Consider the following 17,071-nt stretch of genomic DNA (forward strand, 5'->3'; position numbering starts at 1 on the left):
AGTGACCAGAGCTGCTGCTCTCTTCCCGTGAGTGAGCTCCAGGCCCCTTACAGAAGAGCAGCAACTGAAATAAAGAAGAACAAAAACAAAAAAGTGCCTGCATGTGATTCGTAACTGCAGGCGCGGTGGGGGCAGCAGATGGAGTCTCTCCAGGCAGGCGAACAGAGGGCTAGATTGCTTGTGGGCAGGTGAAAAGCCAGGAATTTTATTTTTATTTTTATTTTTTTTCAGTGAGGCAAGGTGCTAGCGTGCAGGTAGCGCTTCTTCCTTTCCTGCCGCTGGCAAGCTGATGCTTTCTGATGAGAAGGTATTAAGAGCTGAGCAGTGACAAATCCCTCTGGCTTTAAAGAGCTGAGGTGTGAGCGCAGGGCTGAAATCTGATGCAGATCTGATACAGGCCTTAATTCCCGTCCTGGAGTCAGAGAGATCTCTGAGTTCATTCATTCCACACGCATCCATTCTCGCATCCATACTATGCCTTCTAACAGCACTGTGTAAGTTTAGACCAGAGAAGCGGCGATCTGTGTCTGATCGTGTTTGAGGTGCATTTTATCTACGTGCATCTTTGCTAGGTTATCTGTATTGTTTCATCTTCGGGATCAGGTACTACTGAAGCAGCAGCTTGCAAAAGAACTGTGGAGAAAACGCTGGATTTTTATTCCTTTCTCGTGGGAGTTAAAACACTAACGGGCTTCTGAGAGTTAACAGAAGAGCATAACAAACTCCACCAATGGCTTGGGCTTAAAACCTAGAGCTGCTGGTGGGTCTCTGCAGGCTCCCGCTCTGGGGCGTCTGACGTAGAGCTGAGTGGAAAACCTTGGGGGTTTTTAGGTTCCTAGAAGCTTTGCTTGTGCTTTAAGGATGATAGAGATCTGGCCGTGCTCCTGGTGGAGGTTATTAACTGCTCCCCCGCTCAGCAAGCGAGTGGGAGGCGGCAGAGCCCTCTGGCTCACAGCCTAATTAGCCTTGTGTTACGTGACACCCCCCTTTCAGAGACCACGGAAACCGAGCGGAAGGATCCTTTGCTCGAACAGGCTTTGCAAAAGCAAAGCTTCCAATCTTGTCCAAGACAGGCGCGCTCTCCTACACGCAGTAGCCAACCGTTTGCTTTCGTTTGGCACTTTTTAAATACATTTTTTTCTTTTTTTTTTCTTTGCTTTAAAGGAACTCGAGCCAGGAGTCTCGGCCTGCCCTGTCAAACTCAATGCAGAGGCCCCAGCTGGGGCAGGGTGTCAGCCTTCCCCTGGAGATGGGCACAGCACAGCTGCCCGCAAGGTCAGGAGGTGCTCAGCTCGTTTTACCGTGCCTCTCTTGCTGGTTCTGCCCTCCTGTCAAATAGCCTTCCTACCCAAACTTTCCTCTCTGCAGCAATGAACTCCTCTGGGCTAATGAATCATTGGTGTAACCACAGAGTATCTGTTCCCTTGGCAATCATTTTTAGCAGCCGGTGTTCTCCCGTTACAGAGACTTTCTATTTTAGGCAGCAGCAGCCGCCACAACAGACGGAGCTGGAAGTGGTCCCAGGAAGAGAGAGCCTGTCTGGTTACGACCACTCACAGGTAAATCAACAGGGGCTTCGGTTACTCCTTGCATTTGTTGTCCTGCGTTATTTAAATTACCTTTTGCTGGGGCTTTAAAGGTGGCCACGCGAGATTGCCTTGAGGCTGCTGAGAGTTTGGAGAGGAAGGTGTTCTGCCTTGGGTTTTGCTTGCTTGATTCCGGTCTGCCCCTGCGGCATCCTTCCCGCTATGCCCGTGTCAATGCTGCCAGCCCTGAACGGCCACGCTGTCCCGATTAAAACACGAGAGCAGAGAGCAGCCTGGCCTCTTGCGCGCGAGGGCTTTGCCCTTGGCTGTTCTGGCTGCGAGACCGCGGACTTCCTTTGTGCTTGAGGTACTAACAGCTCACGCTTACGCCCGCTCCCAGGTTCCTGTTCAGCCTGTGACTGCCGCCGGCCCAGAGCACAGCAAGCCCCTGGAGAAGGCAGAGAGCCTTTTTAATCAGGAGCGGGACCCAAGGTTCAGCGAAATCTACAGCAGTATCAATACAGGTAGGGAGTGCTGGGCTGTCAGGTGTGGCCGGGGGCGCATCGCATCTTTGTCTGATTTCAGCTGCTCTTGGCTCTTTCCGAAGTCGCTCAGAGCAGTTCTGGGTGCAGAGGCTCAGCGTGGCTGTGTTGGGGCAGCCCGGGTCTTGCAGAGCAGTGCTGATTTTGACACTGGGTGGATAATTCCTGTCTACGCTGATGTGGCAGTGAATTGTCCTGCAGCCGGCGTTTTGCTGGAGAGGTGGGGGGGGGGCGGGTGATAAGGTGCCTCTTGCTCCGGTCTTGCTGCCTGCCTTAGTCAAATCCTTCCTGCTTGTCCCTAGAGAGCAGTTCTCTGCATTCCTCGTCTGAGCACTGAATGTAGTGGATGCTCTAACCCCAGGAGGCCTTAATGCAAGTTTATTAGAAAATGGAGAGGAAATCAAATTAAACAGGCTTTTACAAAACCATCTGGAGTCCGTGTCTGGATAAGGAACGGTCATGTTTGATGCTTTGGCTCAAAACAGTTCCTTCACACGGGCACGTCTCTTGCAACTGGTTCTCTGTCCCTGTTCCTGCTGCCAAGACTTTCGCAGCCCTAACGTGCATCAGCCTCTCTCCACAGACCAGAACAAAGCTATTCCTGCCAGCACCGTGCCTGCCAACCAGCCCCTCTTCACGCAGGGAAACACTTTCACCCCGTCGCGACCTGCCGAGAACTTCAGGTGAGGCTTCCTGTGCTGTGCTTTGAGTGGCCTCATGTTAATTTTAGCTTGTTCTGCCGTTGTTCCCGTTCTGTTTGTGTGTCCTTCTGCGACAGCTGAGTGTCCCCAGCCTCTCCCCCCATGGCAGTGATTGTCCATAGGCCTGTTCCTACGTAGCGTGCGCAGAAAATCCAGGGGGAGCCCACCCAGGCGTCGGTTTCTTTGAGGAGCGGGGGAGAGAAGGGCTCCTGCGCCCCTGCCCTCCTGCCTGGGGCTGCTTTGCTCCTGGTCAGAGGTGCAGGAGCTTTGAGGTTGTGCAGAGTCAGCACGGCCCCTCCTCTGCTGTGCTCGTCCTCTTCCTCATCTTCACATCCGCAGCTACTGCCTTGATTCCCTGATATCCCTCTGCTCTGTCGCTTGCTGAAGCTTGCCTGTGGGATAGCTGTGCCTCTCGGACATGCTTAGGCTGAAGCCCAAGAACTGAGCCTTGCCCACAAACCCAGCAGCTCCTGCCAGTTGTGTCTCCAGCAGGGCAGCGTGGTGGGCGCTGGCACGTCAGCCCGCGTTTCTGGGCTCATTCCCGCCCAGTAACTCGCACGGGTGGTGTTTGTGCCTCTCCATCCCGTACGTGGTACCTAGCGTCCCAAGAGCGCCTCTTCTGTCTTCCAGGAGCAGCAGCATGGTACCTCCCGTGAACATTATTCAGCAGCAGCCCTCCTCAGCGGGCCGGATCTTGGCACAGATTTCACGCCACTCCAACCCAGCTCAGGTCAGCGGAACCAACTGGGCTGCAGGGACACGGCCAGCGTTCACACCCCAGGTAGCAAAGCCTGAACCCTCGGTGCGGGCCCCGAGTGCCCGCTGCCTTACAGACCCTTCTTGCCGTCGTGAATCGACCTGCTCTAACTCTAGCTGAGTGATGGGGCAGTGCTGCGTGCCCGTGTGCGTTCTCCTCTGGGGCCCGTCCAGCAACTTCTCACCCTGGTCAAGACGAGGTTCGGAATAAACGCGCCTCCTCTCTTCCTCTCCCGTTTCTTGCTCTCTTACAGCAAGTGGCGTCCCAGACGGTGAAGACTCGGCCCCCTTCCTTCAGCATGGGGACTTTCCAAGGCACCCCGTCCTCCTTCAGCACCATGACGGCACCTGGCTCTACAGCTTCTCCTACGGGCGCTGCTTACCCGAACCTTGCCAGCCGTGGCACGGGCTTCAGTGAGTATGGCTTGGGGTGGCAACAAAACCCCCTCGGAGGAAAGCTGGGAGCATCAGTCAGACGCAGCCTTGGTGCGATGCGCTCTCCGTTTTCTTGCGCGTGTTGGGAATGCCCAAGCGTAGAGGGCACAGCTACGTCCCTGCTTTGGCTAATGCTGCCTTTATCACCTTGAACCATCGTCCCACCGCAGGGCTCTAGAGCAGATGAATTTTGAACCATTTTGAGGCTGACTGGGAAGAAACAACCCCCTCTGGGACTTCCCTGCGTTTGTTCCTGTTCTGCCCCATAGATGGGTACTGACAAATGCCATAATGCGTGTGACCGCTTAGTGGCTTTTCCTGGCGGGGGGATCCTACCCGGTTAAGAACTGGGCACCACAAAACGAGTTGTGCACTTCCCAGTCCTAGTAAAGGCTCATAGAAGCCACAGCCCAGCACCAGGAGTCGTTCGCTGACTTCTTCTCTGTTGAACAGCCACGGAGGCAGCGCAGACCCCCGCTCCGTTCCAGACGCGGGCAACCGAAGGTGTGGGGATGTGGCCGCAGTGGCAAGGACAGCACCACGGCCCGGCGTCCGGGGAGCAACACGTGCAGCAGCCGCAGCCAAGCCAGCCTGAGGTCTTCTCAGTAAGACGGTGCTTTTTTAACCTCCCGAGCGAGGACTGTTGTGGGCCAGTCTTGTGGGAACGAACGGTCTTTGCTTCCCAAGTGCGGGCAGCCGGCTGAAGCGCCGAGAGCTTGTCCCTCTAGCTTGTAATAGCTGGTGAGGTCTCGGACTTGTCTGATGGAGCTGAAACTGCAGAGGAGAGGGCAGAGGGGCCTCAGCTGGACTGGCTTTGTGCCTCGGTCCGCTGCAGGATCAGCAGGAAACTCTACCAGCTCCGCAGCTGAATTAAGCCTTCTAGCTGTAATGAAAAGCAATAGCAAAAAAGCCAACCCCCCGGTCCGCTAAAGCGAAGATGACTCCAGAGCTCGCGTTCTTCGTGGGAGTTGCTGCCCCCTGCTTTCAGAGGAGTCGGTGCAGTTGCTGCTGGCGACTTAAAGTCGCTGCTCTCCCGCAGCCTCGGACGCAAACCCTGCGTGCCCTGGGGAGGGAAGGGGCCGGAGGGCGTGCAGTACCTGCTCTGCCAAGCTCCTCTGTGCTGTTCTACTCCAGATACTAACTCTCCCCTTGTATCCTCACAGGACATGCTGACAATGCTGGGAGACCAAGGACCCAACTACAACAATGAAGAGTTCCCAGAGTTGAATATATTCCCTTCTTTTTCAGAATAAAATAAGCCCTAGGGGAAGCAAATTATAGCTCTATATAATATCCATGCGTAAAGGAAAACACCTAAGTCTTTTTTTCAAAGACTGCTGAACTTTCTAAACACTTCCTACCTTCTGGAGGCGAAGCTCTGCCCGACAGCCTGGAGGACGGATGCCACGCAGGAGGAAGGTGGGGTGGTTTGGGCACCTCCTCCGTGCGGTGCTGGCAGTGGGGGACCGCTCGCCTGGAGGCTTCAGGACTCGGTGCTGCGAGAGCAGCCGCGCTCATTGACCGGAGGCCCCGTGTTTCCGGCGCCGCTCGCGAGCGGTTTTCGTTCTGCACGCCGGGCTGGTCGGAGGGACTCCTGCCTGGGTTACAGACAGCCCCTCCAAACTCCTAAGGTGGCTTTTACTGGTTTTACTTCAGTCTTCTATACCGTGACTCTTTTTCTATAAAACACAAAGTATTGTAACTTTTTTAAATATTGGAAGAAACTCTTCCAAGCGTTAATCCTGTATAACGCAGTTCTGGAGGATGCTTGCCTCAGAATCCGTGTCACAAGCCGCTTTCTCGTTGGAGGAGGCTCGGCCGTCTGCGGAGGGCTGCCGCTGCGTCTCCAGGCCGGGGTGCTTTGTTTGGAGCTGCCCGTGTCGCAGGCACGCCAGCGTTCGCTTGGGTGCCGTCTCCTCTGTGAACCGTGCAATGAATACGGGCCTCTGGTCTGCGCGACCTGCGAATCGCTCGGGGCCGCTCGCGCCGGGGAGCGGCAGGGTAGTTACCAGCCGTACCAATATCATCTGCGTAGCTCTGTTCTCGGTGCATCGGTTCTGCAGCTGATGGTTTCTGTGCTGCCGCGAACCAGTGTTTCACAGGCTTTTTGTCAGCTTACGGGGGGAAAACGCCGCTCTGCGCTGTCCACGCGGTTTTGCCAGGTCTAGACTGAGCTCCTTGCCTTCATTTTGGAGCCGGGGGTCTGGTTCCCGGGCAGAGGGGCCCTGGGTTTGCCCGGGGGCTTGCTGAGGAGCTGCGTTTTCACTACATGCTCTGAACGGCAGCCTTTGCTTTTACCCTCGCTGTTTCCGTAAAGAAAAAACCAAGCTGTGATGGCCTTGTTGCCAAGTCACAAAATGGAGGGGAGCAGAGGAAGATAGGGAACAGAATAAACTTTTTTATATATATAATTTTTTTTTTTTTAATTTTAAACCTTGACTTTGAATCTTCTGGCTTCTTCAGTGGAAAAAACTCGTGGCAAATCTTGCTCTCCTCAGGGTCCGTAGGGGCTGGAAGACGTTTGGTTCCCCCCGCGATGGCAAGCCTGGCTTCGATTTCAGCAGGAAAATTTGTTCATTGCAGTTTGGCTTGGAAGGGAACTGGGCCCAGCTGCAGCGGGGGGAGAGCACAGAGCTTTCCTGGAGGCCGCTTTGGTGTTGGATAAATCTGGGCCTGCTGGATGATGGGGGAGGCCCTCCAACGCGCGATTTTGGGGACGTACCTGGCAGGTAACCTCCGCGGGGAAGGCTGTAAAGCGTCGGTGCTGCCGACCGTCGGGGTTCGTGCCTGCAGCGACCCGGTGAGCTTCCTCCTGGTAGCGGAGCAGAAAGCTTGCTTTTTTGTTTGTTTTTTTTTTTCTGTCCTGCTTTTGTTGGAAAATTAAGATTGGAATTTTGTTGGTTTTTATTCCTCGCTTCAAACACCGCTTCCAAATTTATCTATGGAAAGGTGGGAGCTGGGATCCACCCCTGTCCCTTTACCCAGGGAAGCTGCTGCCAGCCGTAACGGCGGCGGGCCCCTCTGGCTCCGCAGCAGCCCGTGCCCGCCCCGGTGCCAGGCTCCGGAGTTCTCTCCGGCTTCGAGGAGGTGGATTTTGTAACGTAGCACGGCGTTGACCATCCCAGGCGTCCGTGTCGGGCTCGCAGCGCCTGCTTGCGGGGCGAAGGGGGCTTGTGAAGGACCAGCTGCAGCGTCCTCCAGCGTCGGAGCTGTGCTGACCCCACCGGACCGGGGATGGAGCAGTGCTCAGCTGCCAGAGGAGGAGGAAAATTCCCCTTTCTACAGAAATCAAGCCTTGGGGGACTCGACTTTTTGAAGCTGGAGCTCTGATGCCTTCTGGCGCGATGTCCCGGGGCAGCAGCGGGAGCTGGCCTTGCCCGTGGTGCTTCGAAACGCCCTCCCCGAGCGTGCTGGGACCTGGGCGCCGCGTGGAGCAGCCGGCCAACGTTGGGAAGCGTGGAGCGGTACGGGACACGGGAGGGAGGCTTATTCCCTTCCCCTCCCGTTTTGATAACTCTTATTTTTCAGTGTGAGGAGGGTATTTTATCACACAATCGCTCGGGGTGGGCAGGAGCCAAGCCTCCTCCTTGAGGGGGCTTGTTTGGGGCCCGGAGCTCCCTCGGCGCAGGAGTTGCAGATGATTATATGTAGCAGAGATTTTACAACAAGATATTTTCCCTTTTTCAAAGCTCCGTCTCGTTTCTGCCTCCCCCGCGCCGCACTCACAGCAGCGTTGCCCGAAGCCTCGGCCTTGGGGCGATGCTGGGGCAGCAGAGGTGGGATGGCCGCCGGGTGCTGCCTCTCCCCGAGCTCCCTCCCTTCCTCCTCCTCTTACTCGCAGCCGTGGGCTGGAGCGCGTTAGCCCTCCCTCGTGATCCCCGGCCGTGTGGATCCTCGTGCTCTCCCCGCGGGCGCACAGCCCAGCGCCCCTCCTTCAGCCTCTGATCATCCCTGGCCCCCGCTGCGGCAGCGCGGCCCCCCAGAGCCCTCGGCCCCCCGCGGTTTGGTCCCTGCGCCGCTGGCCTGGTCCTCGGTCACGCGCGGCCCAGTCAGGGCCCCGTGCTCGGGGCGATGAGTCCGTGGCGGAGCCCCGGGCTGACTCAGCAGCTGGGGAGGGCGAGCTCGCGTGGGGCGCGGGTCCCTCTCCCCGGGACCCCTGCGGCGACGGGGTGACGGGGGCGTAGCGCGGAGGTGGCTCCAGCCCAGCCTCGCTGCTGCTCCCATCCCCTAACTCGGCCTCTCGCTCCCCGGCGCGGTCCCTCCTCGTACCCATGGCTGCACGATGATGATGGCGATGGCCCCAGCGCGGGGCGCCGGGGACAGGGGACTGACGCCACCGGGTCACGCCGGGGCCTTCTGGGCAGTGAACAAGGTTTTCTGACTCGTCCGGGCGGGCGCCGCGTGACGGGGTGCCAGTCACCGCAGAAAGCACCGTCTGCCCCCGCTTCCCCGCGGCCGTGCTGCCTGGGGCCGGGGAGCAGCCCGGACCCCCGGAACGGGGCGCGGGGGGTGGCAGGGGAAGCAGGCCTGGGGTGGGGACGCTGGGGACAGAGACGAGGTCCTGTCCTCTGCTCCCGATGTCACAGGGCCACCCTGAGGTGCTGGGGAGGGTCTGATCCTGCGCCTGCCCAGGAGCAAGCGACCTCTCTGGGGTGGCCCTGGGGCAGGGGGTGTCCCCAGGGTGGGATGCTGGGCCAGGGGGTGTCCCTGGGCCAGGGGGTGTCCCCAGGGCCCCCGAGCCGGGGCTGACTCAGCTCTGCCCCGCAGCATCACGTGAAGCCGGGAGGGAGCCGCTGCTGCGTCCCCCCTCCCCGCTCTCCTCCTTCCCTCCAGCCCTGTGCAAACCCCGGCGACTGCCAACATTTTCCAGCCGCCTCAGAACTTCCTCAATCCGGCGGCATAAAAGAGCTGCGGACGCGGCAACCGCATCCCCCGGTCCCAGGCTGCGCCGTCCTCCCGCCGACAGCGCGATGTTGGGGTGAGCGGCGCGGGCGAGGGTCCCCTGGGCGGACGGGAGACCCAGCGAGGCGTCGCTGGGGCGGTCGGGGGGCTTTTTCCCCGGGGAAATGGACCCCAGTGGGAGTGGGGGGGAAATAGGGCCCCGTACGGCAGCGTTGGGACCCTTAGAGGTGCAAAAGGGGAAACTGAGGCACGGAGCACCGAGCGGCGGCCCGAGCCTCCTGTCCGCCTTCCTGCGCTGCCCTGGGGGTCTGGTGGGAAGGTGGCTGCGGGGGGCGAGGGGGTGACGCAGGGGAGGGGGTGGGATGCCCGGGTACCCCCCCGCCCGCTCCCTGCACCCCCAAAACTCCGTTTCCCCAGGGCTTGGGGCTGCTGGGAAGGCGCCAGCGGCCGGGTAATGGGAACCGGCTGTCCCAGCTCATGTGACGCCAGCGCGGCCCGCGGCGGGGTCCTGGCCCCAAACCAGGGCGGGCAGGGGGTCCTGGGTCCCCCAGCCCCCACCGGGGCGCGTGTGGGGTCCTGGCCCAAAACCAGCGGGTGGGGAGGGGGTGCCGGTCCCCACGGCCTGCTAACGGGGTGGGTGCGGGGCTCTGGTCTCCCCCGGCCCGTTGACAGGGTGGGAGGGGGGTCCCCTCCCTCGTGGCTCAGTAACGGGGTGCGTGGGGTCCTCTACGGCCTGGAAACGGGACGGACGCGGGGTCCTGGCCCCCATAGCCCAGCCCGCGGGTGGCCACGGGGACCCGCTCCCCTGTAGCCTGACGTGGTCGTGGGCACAGGGTCCCGTCCCCCGTCCAGCCCTCCCGGGCTCAGCCTCTGTCCCCGTTCCCCAGGATGTGGTGGCCCACGCTGCTGGCCCTGCTGGTCCCCGCGGCGGTGGCCCAGCCGCGCCCCGAGCGGGAGCTGGACGCTCAGTGGGACCTGTGGAAGAAAACCTACCGCAAGCAGTACAACGGCCAGGTGTGGCAGAGCCCCGCGGGAGGGGACCCGGGGCATTGCTGGGGGAGCTGGGGACCGCCCAGTGACGGCCCCGTGGGGCTGGGGATGTCCCCGTGGTGTCCTTGGGGTGTCCCCACGGTGGCGGGGGGCCGTGGGCAGGACCCCTCCGCTCAGCGCCGTCTCCCCCGTGGTGCAGGCGGACGAGGTGGCGCGGAGGCTGATCTGGGAGAAGAACCTCAAGTACATCAACACCCACAACCTGGAGCACGCGCTGGGCGCCCACACCTTCGAGCTGGCCATGAACCACCTGGGTGACATGGTGCGTGTCACCGGGGGGGACAGTGACGGGGGGGGAGAGAGGGGACTGAGCACCCTTGGGTGCCCGCCAGCCCCAGGGCTGCACCCATCCACCCCGGGCTCCCTCCCCAGACCAGCGAGGAGGTGGTGAGGACGATGACGGGCTTGAAGGTGCCCCGCGGCCGCCCGCGGCACAACGAGACGCTCTACGTCCCCGACTGGACCGAGAGAGCCCCGGCGGCCGTGGACTGGAGGAGGAAAGGCTACGTGACGCCCGTCAAGAACCAGGTAAGCAGGGTGCTCCCGGGGGTGCCCGGGGCGGGGCGGCACCCGGTGTGGCACCCCGGTGGCACCCATCGTGTCTCCCCAGGGCCAGTGCGGCTCGTGCTGGGCTTTCAGCTCGGTGGGCGCGCTGGAGGGGCAGCTGAAGCGGAAGACGGGGAAGCTGCTCCCCCTCAGCCCCCAAAACCTGGTGGATTGCGTGGCCAACAACGACGGCTGCGGCGGCGGCTACATGACCAACGCCTTCGAGTACGTCCGGCAGAACCGCGGCATTGACTCGGAGGATGCCTACCCTTACATCGGCCAGGTCCGGGGCCGGGAGGGGCGGCGAGGTCTCCATCTGCTCCCCCCCGACTGCCGTCCCATCCCCGTCTCACCTTGACCTTGCTGGTCCCGCGCAGGACGAGAGCTGCATGTACAACCCCACCGGGAAGGCGGCCAAGTGCCGCGGCTACCGGGAAATCCCCGAAGGGAACGAGAAGGCTTTGAAGAGGGCCGTGGCCAGGATTGGGCCCGTCTCCGTGGGCATCGACGCCAGCCTGCCCTCCTTCCAGTTCTACAGCCGGGGTGAGGGGCTGGGGGGAGCCCCTCCGGCGCTCGCTGGCCGCAGGGCAGCTCAGGGAAACTGAGGCATGGCCGGGCTTATCCGCAGTGTAACCATCCCTCCCGTCCCCCAGGCGTGTACTACGACGAGAGCTGCAACGCCGAAAACATCAACCACGCGGTGCTGGCAGTGGGCTACGGCACGCAGAAGGGCACCAAGCACTGGATCATCAAGAACAGGTACGGCCGGACGGCGGGGCTGCTTCTCCCCAGGTCGGGCTTTGCCGGCGGCTCTGCCGGCAGCTCAGGCTCTGCCTTTTCTCCCCGCAGCTGGGGCGAGGAGTGGGGCAACAAGGGCTACGTCCTCCTGGCACGCAACATGAACAACGCCTGCGGCATCGCCAACCTGGCCAGCTTCCCCAAGATGTGAGCGCTGCCGGCGCGCTCCCCTCGCGCGCCGCGTCCAGCCGCCCTCCCTGCTTCCCTGCGTTCAAACTCGCCCTTTTCGCTGACGTCGCTCCGGGGGGATCTCTGCCTCTCCACGAGAAATCTCCCCCGGGAAAGGGGAGAGACCCCCCAGCTGCATACGAGCGATGCCATGAGCTCCCCCCAGCTCTGTTTTCCCGGGGCTCCCTTGCCGCGCCGGCAGCGTGTGCGCCCAGTCCGGCCTTCCCGCGGCCGCTCGGGCCGGGCTCGGCTGGCTCCAGAGAGCCCGATCCCCCTGGAGATGCTTGTGCAAACAGGTCCCGCACCGGCCTCTGCCTCCGGGAGAGCGTGGGGAGCGGTGGAATAACCCCCCCGGAGAGCACGGCTCCGTCTCCCCCCACCCTGCGTCCCGGCGGGAGCTGCGGGGAACCACACGACTTTATTTTTAAAATAAACACTGTTGGGAAGAAAGGCTGGGGCTGGTTTGCTCTGTGCCGTCCTGACCCCGCGGCGGGATGGGGCTGCGGGGGTGGAAAAGTCCTTCCCTTTCCCAGGGGAGCAGGAGCGACGGTAAAACAGGGCTGACTGGGGCGAAGCGGGGAGAGAAGATGCCGCTGGGGTCTTTTTGCAAAATCCCAGCTGATTTTGCAGAAACCCTGAAAGAGGTTGAAGAAAAGCAAGGGGGGGAAAGGAGGGGGAAGAAAGCAGAGCGATGAATAAACCGGTGCGGGCTGCAGCACCGTGGCTTGGGGGTAGATGTTTGTGCCAGGCATTCGCAGCCAAAACCCCCGTGTCTCCCCCAACACCCAAACCCAAGCGCTCCGTTTAATGAAACAAATTGAAAAACGACTGCAGCAAAGCTCAGGGCGAGCCCTAACAGGAAGGGAAGGTGATGCTCGCCTTAAAAATTCACACACACACACAAAAAGCAAGCTTAGATGCTTAAAAATGAGTTTCTTTTCCCCGCTTGCACCAAGACGTGGGCGGCGAAGGCTTGGCAGGTGATGGAGGGGAGGAGGGGTCCACCGGGGCCTGCCAGGATGCGCCGGCAGGGTGGTTTGAGAACGAAACGCTGTAAAAAGAAAGCGAAATCGGAGCATTTCCTCGTTCGCTGGCTCCCGGCGGCAGCAAGCGGAGGGACCTCCTCGCACTCCCAGGCCGCGGTGCCCGTCCCGAGGCCGAGCCGGGCTCCGCGGCAAGCTGCGCCGCGGCCAGGCAGGTGAGGCATCTCCCCGCGGTGGTTTTTGGCTGGAGAACGTGCAGAAGCGGTCTCGTTGTGCCCGCCTGGGGGACAGAGCTCATCTCTGCCGCCATGGTGCGTCCCCCTCAACTGCTCCCTTTCCTTGAGGGCTGCCGCAGCGACGGAGGCGGAAAGTCAGCAGAGGAAAGATTTGGGGATGTGGAAAGTTCCTCAGGGGAGGCTTTCTTGGAGGGGGCGACGCTGCCGGTGTGCGTGCGGGAAGGGTCTGACCCTGCGGCACGGTTGCGCCGGGGCCGCAGAGCATCGCCACGCAGCTGGAGACGGCTCCAAGCCAAGGAAAAAGGGGACAGGGGTGGTTTGGGGATCGGTGGGGAAGTAAAACCCCCAGGCTGGGGTCTGACACTGCCCCTCCGGTCCCAGCTGAGCGGGATGAAGCTGCTGGCTGCCATCACCTTCCTGGCCACGCTTGGGGTGGCACTGGGACACCCCGACCCCGCGCTGGACTGGCACTGGCAGCTCTGGAAGAAAACCCACGGCAAGGAGTACCGCCATGAGGTAGGGGCGTCTTGGGGGGCGGAGGTGGCTTGGGTGCTGATGCGGTGGGTGCTGCTCCGGCATCCAGCGGGGAGAAGAGCTGACAGCGCTCCGAAGCACTGCTGCTTCCCAGGGGTGGTTTGGCAGGGGCTCCCGACAGCCTTTCCTGGGATAAAGTGGGGTGAAATGGCTGCAGGGGCTGTTGCTACACCGCGAGGCTGCGTTTGGTTTCAGAAAGAGGAAGGGGACCGGCGCGCGACGTGGGAGAGGAACCTGAGGCTGGTGACGCTGCATAACCTGGAGCACTCGCTGGGGCTGCACTCCTACGAGCTGGGCATGAACCACCTGGGAGACATGGTAGGTGCCGGCCGTGCTGCTGAGAAGGGGCTCAAGCGCGGAGCCACGCGTTTGATCAAGGGGGATGAAACGCGCCGCGTTGGTGATGCTGCTGCAACTGCATGCATCAGTCCCTGGAGGCTTCAAGGACAAACCTGGTCCTTTCGGTGGGGTGGGATGCGTGGATGGACCCGCTCTCCTGCTGTGCAAAGTAAACGTCAGCATGTCACAAATGCCTCTGTGCTCCTCCCCACCAGACCAGCGAGGAAGTGGCGGCTTTGTTAACTGGGCTGAACGTTGCTCCTCGGCCAAACCGGACCTCCACGTACCGACCGCAGCCTGGCAGCAAGGTCCCGGACACGGTGGACTGGAGGGAGAAGGGATGCGTCACGGATGTGAAGAACCAGGTGCGAAGCTCTCTTTGGGCCTCCCCACGTCTCGGTCCCGTGCTCGGTCTGAGCATCTCGGGGGCTTTTGCAGGGCGCCTGTGGGTCGTGCTGGGCGTTCAGCGCCGTGGGAGCCCTCGAAGCCCAGGTGAAGCTGAAGACGGGGAAGCTGGTGTCTCTGAGCGCCCAGAACCTCGTTGACTGCACCAGGAGCTACGGGAACAAAGGCTGTGGTGGTGGATGGAGAACCAAAGCCTTCCAGTACATCATCGACAACCAAGGGATTGACTCGGACGCGTCCTACCCCTACACGGCTCAGGTAGGCACCAGAGCTGGGCAACGCTTAGGTTGGTTCAGCTTAAAATGGGGGAATTAACAGTTCTGTTGCTTCCAGAGGAAATCCACTTTGGAAATCCATGGAGTCGTCTGTCTTTAACGCCGCGAGCATCGGTTCTGACTCGCGTCACGCGGAGCAGGACCCTGCGCAGGATCTGAAGCATTTTCCCCCTTACCTTCGTTTGCCAGGACAGCGCGTGCCGCTACAACCTGACAGCGCGGGCAGCCTCGTGTTCCCGGTACGTCATGCTGCCGCACGGCGATGAAGCCGTGCTGAAGGATGCTGTCGCCAACGTGGGACCCATCTCTGTCAGCATCGATGCCAGTCAGCCCACCTTCTTCTTGTACAAATCTGGTGAGTCCTTCAGGGGGTCGCAAGAAAGGGATGGGCTTTCCTTCCCGCGACCCAACGTCCTTGAATATAAATTATTTCAGCTTTGGCTTGCGTTTCGCTTGTGTTGCCCTCGTTCTTGGCGACAGGCCTTGGTGGCCCCTCCCAAAGAGCGAATTTCATTCCCATTCGGGCAGTGACGTGGGGCAAGGTGTCCCACGGCTGTTTCCAAATGCCTTCCAGGTATCTACCACGACCCGAGCTGCTCTCAGGCGGTGAATCACGCCGTGCTCGTCATCGGCTACGGCTCTTCGGGCGGGATGGACTACTGGCTCGTGAAAAACAGGTACGGCCAACCCAGTCGCTGAGCAGCTTTTCCTTTCAGCCTCCGCTGCGAGGGGCACCCAGAAGGTTTCAAAGACGCGCCAGCGACGCGCTTTTCGGTGCCCACCAGCTTGCTTTAGGTATGCTCAGGGCTCGGTTCCATCGCAAAGGTGCTGCAAAGGGCCCTTGCTTGAGCCCTGTAAACCCGAATCGACGTAGGTCACTCAAAACGCCCCTGCCTGACTCCTCAGCGCTGGCTCAAAAAACGGGATTTCTGCTCCGCGGGGAACTCCAGGGTTTCCAGCGTCCCTGGATGCTGAGTCAGCGCAAAGGGCTGGTGCTTCTCGGACTTGGGGACACGCCGGCGAACCCCCTCCTCCGGCCAGTTTGGAGGCACAGCTTCAAGGATGGCTGCAGCCGGGCTGCCCCTCGCGTTAAAACGCGCTCGTGAACATTTTACACTGTTTAAAGTGCAGACCGAGGAGAGACAAAGAAGTGTTGAAATGAACAGTCCTGCTCGGACAGGCACACCTCTGGAAAACAAAACCCTGCAACGTCAGCAAAGCTACCTTCAGCAACTGCAAGCCATTACGTTTTTAAAAACAACAACAACAACAACAAAATCCCAGCTGTGGGCAGCTCCTTTACCCTCATGGCAGGGCTGGGCCAAAACCCCACCAGTTTCCTCCTCTGTCTCTCGTCTCTGGCCTTGGTCAGATTTAGGAAAAAAAAAAGTATTTTTAATGTACAAAACTAATTCATTCACCTTTAGCTGGAATTTCCCTGGTGGTTTTGACTCACTCCAGCACACAGCAAACAAGCGATTTTCCTCTGCCTCCCCCCTGAGAAGAGCTGGCGGCAGCAAAATCTGGCAGGGAAGCAGTCGGGAGGTTCAGCCTTTCTGGCCAAAAGATGCGAGTTTGGCTATTCCCGCGGCTGCTGGGGAGGAAGCACGAGTTGAAAAAAATTCGAAAGAAGGGATGGGGAGAGAAAAAAGTGAGGGCGAGGGGTGGTACGGCAGCAGGCAGTTACCCCCCGTTGTCTAATATTTGCTTCTTCCATCTTCCAAAAGTTGGGGCGTGCATTTCGGCGAGCAGGGTTACATCCGGATGGCGAGGAACCGCGGCAATCACTGCGGGATCGCCAGCTACGGCGCCTACCCCCAGGTCTAGAGGGTTCCCTGCTGCAGGACGAGCTCCGGAGGTGCCACCGCCCACCCTGCTGACCTCGAGCGTCCCGGCTTCCCTCCAGCCTTCCCTCCCTCCGGAATCCCTCGCACTTCTACGGATACGCAGCAGAAATTAGGAGCGATCGCAGTTGGCTTCGTTCAAGCGCCTCATCAAGTATGACCATCTCTTCAGCCTCCCCAGGAACTTATCCTAAAAAGGGACAATCTGTTGGGAATTATTGCAATTGTTTAGGTGGAGGGCGCTCTGTTGTCATTGCTGACTCTTGCAATCTCCGGCAGCTTTTTAGAAAATGACTCAGCTGCATCTCCAAAGCTCTTGAGACACTGTTTTGCTTCCTCCTCTTCTCTTAGAAGATGGTTTCTTGCAGCCATTTTATGTCCCGTGGTGCTTCGCGGCGGTGAGAAACGCGCCCCGCTGCGGGCCGTCCTCTGCGGGAGCCCGGAGGATGCCCGGAGCGGAGGCTGGACCGCGGCTGCCAGGCAGCTGGAGGCTTTGCTTGACCGCGTTTCCAGCCTGACCGCGATGTAACGTGCGTTAAATGCGTCTCCTGCTGTCCGCGCAGCGCTGAGGCTGGCCGGCTCGGCTCCGTCCCATGGCGGTATTTAAACCACGTCTTCCCATCTGTGCTACCCCACTGAAAAGTGAATAAATGTGATTTATTTGTTTTTTTCCCTAAGAGCTGGCTTTGGTCCGGCGGGTACACGGCTGAGACGGGAGCTCAGGTTCTCCCTGCGCAAACCAGTGGCGAGGCTCTGTGCTTGACCTCATTCTGTCTCTTAGCTCAGCACCAAATCACAAAAATGCAAAAATCATATGAGAGGAGTGTGACTCCTGCTCCTGCCCGCTGGCTCCACAAGCCACACAAGCCACCGTGAGAGCCTTGCCATTCATTTCTGGGATGCTGGAAAGAGGAAACTCTCAGCTGCAATCGTTTTCTGATGGTATTGAGGGTCCTGCTTCAAATAACCCCGTGACCAGCACAGCCAGCCCTCTTCCCAGCTAAGTGAAAACGAAATCAGAGCATTTCCTC

The 17,071-nt window shown here is 60.1% G+C and overlaps 3 protein-coding genes across 17 annotated transcripts in view; all 3 read left to right on the forward strand.

Moving 5' to 3' along the window:
* ARNT (aryl hydrocarbon receptor nuclear translocator) overlaps positions 1–8,359 on the forward strand; it is a 31,675-nt gene extending 23,316 nt beyond the window's left edge. For 3 of the 14 annotated variants that reach the window (XM_087771954.1, XM_087771959.1, XM_087771962.1), the window contains 8 exons: positions 1,165–1,275; positions 1,481–1,559; positions 1,927–2,050; positions 2,652–2,751; positions 3,400–3,550; positions 3,780–3,939; positions 4,414–4,565; positions 5,124–8,351. In XM_087771954.1, the coding sequence (XP_087628080.1) occupies positions 1,165–1,275; positions 1,481–1,559; positions 1,927–2,050; positions 2,652–2,751; positions 3,400–3,550; positions 3,780–3,939; positions 4,414–4,565; positions 5,124–5,213 (967 nt within the window). In that variant the 3' untranslated portion in view covers positions 5,214–8,351. Of the gene's footprint in view, positions 1–1,164; positions 1,276–1,480; positions 1,560–1,926; positions 2,051–2,651; positions 2,752–3,399; positions 3,551–3,779; positions 3,940–4,413; positions 4,574–5,123 lie in introns of all 14 variants that reach the window. The other 11 variants (XM_087771956.1, XM_087771957.1, XM_087771967.1 and 8 more) reach the window with 9 other exon arrangements.
* A 388-nt stretch (positions 8,360–8,747) lies between these two features.
* Positions 8,748–11,874, forward strand: CTSK (cathepsin K). Its single transcript, XM_009467082.2, has 8 exons — positions 8,748–8,938; positions 9,750–9,876; positions 10,052–10,174; positions 10,285–10,440; positions 10,523–10,741; positions 10,836–11,001; positions 11,112–11,217; positions 11,308–11,874. The coding sequence occupies exons 1-8, from the start codon at positions 8,931–8,933 to the stop codon at positions 11,405–11,407; spliced, it is 1,005 nt and encodes a 334-aa protein (XP_009465357.2). The 5' UTR covers positions 8,748–8,930; the 3' UTR covers positions 11,408–11,874.
* Positions 11,875–12,400: 526 nt separating this feature from the next.
* LOC104014433 (cathepsin S) lies at positions 12,401–16,810 on the forward strand. 2 transcript variants are annotated; one of them, XM_087772001.1, is made up of 8 exons: positions 12,401–12,718; positions 13,025–13,159; positions 13,373–13,495; positions 13,732–13,881; positions 13,955–14,179; positions 14,386–14,551; positions 14,771–14,873; positions 15,924–16,810. In XM_087772001.1, exons 1-8 carry the CDS (start codon positions 12,716–12,718, stop codon positions 16,021–16,023), a joined length of 1,005 nt encoding a protein of 334 aa, XP_087628127.1. In that variant the 5' UTR covers positions 12,401–12,715; the 3' UTR covers positions 16,024–16,810. The 2 variants fall into 2 exon arrangements, with proteins under 2 accessions (XP_087628127.1, XP_087628128.1); XM_087772002.1 differs by having other exon boundaries at positions 12,402–12,622.
* The last annotated feature ends 261 nt before the right edge of the window (positions 16,811–17,071 follow it).

This window comes from Nipponia nippon, unplaced genomic scaffold (genome assembly GCF_047370975.1).
Source record: "Nipponia nippon isolate SJK-2023a ecotype South Korea unplaced genomic scaffold, ASM4737097v1 scaffold_36, whole genome shotgun sequence".
Classification (NCBI taxonomy): Eukaryota; Metazoa; Chordata; class Aves; order Pelecaniformes; family Threskiornithidae; genus Nipponia; species Nipponia nippon.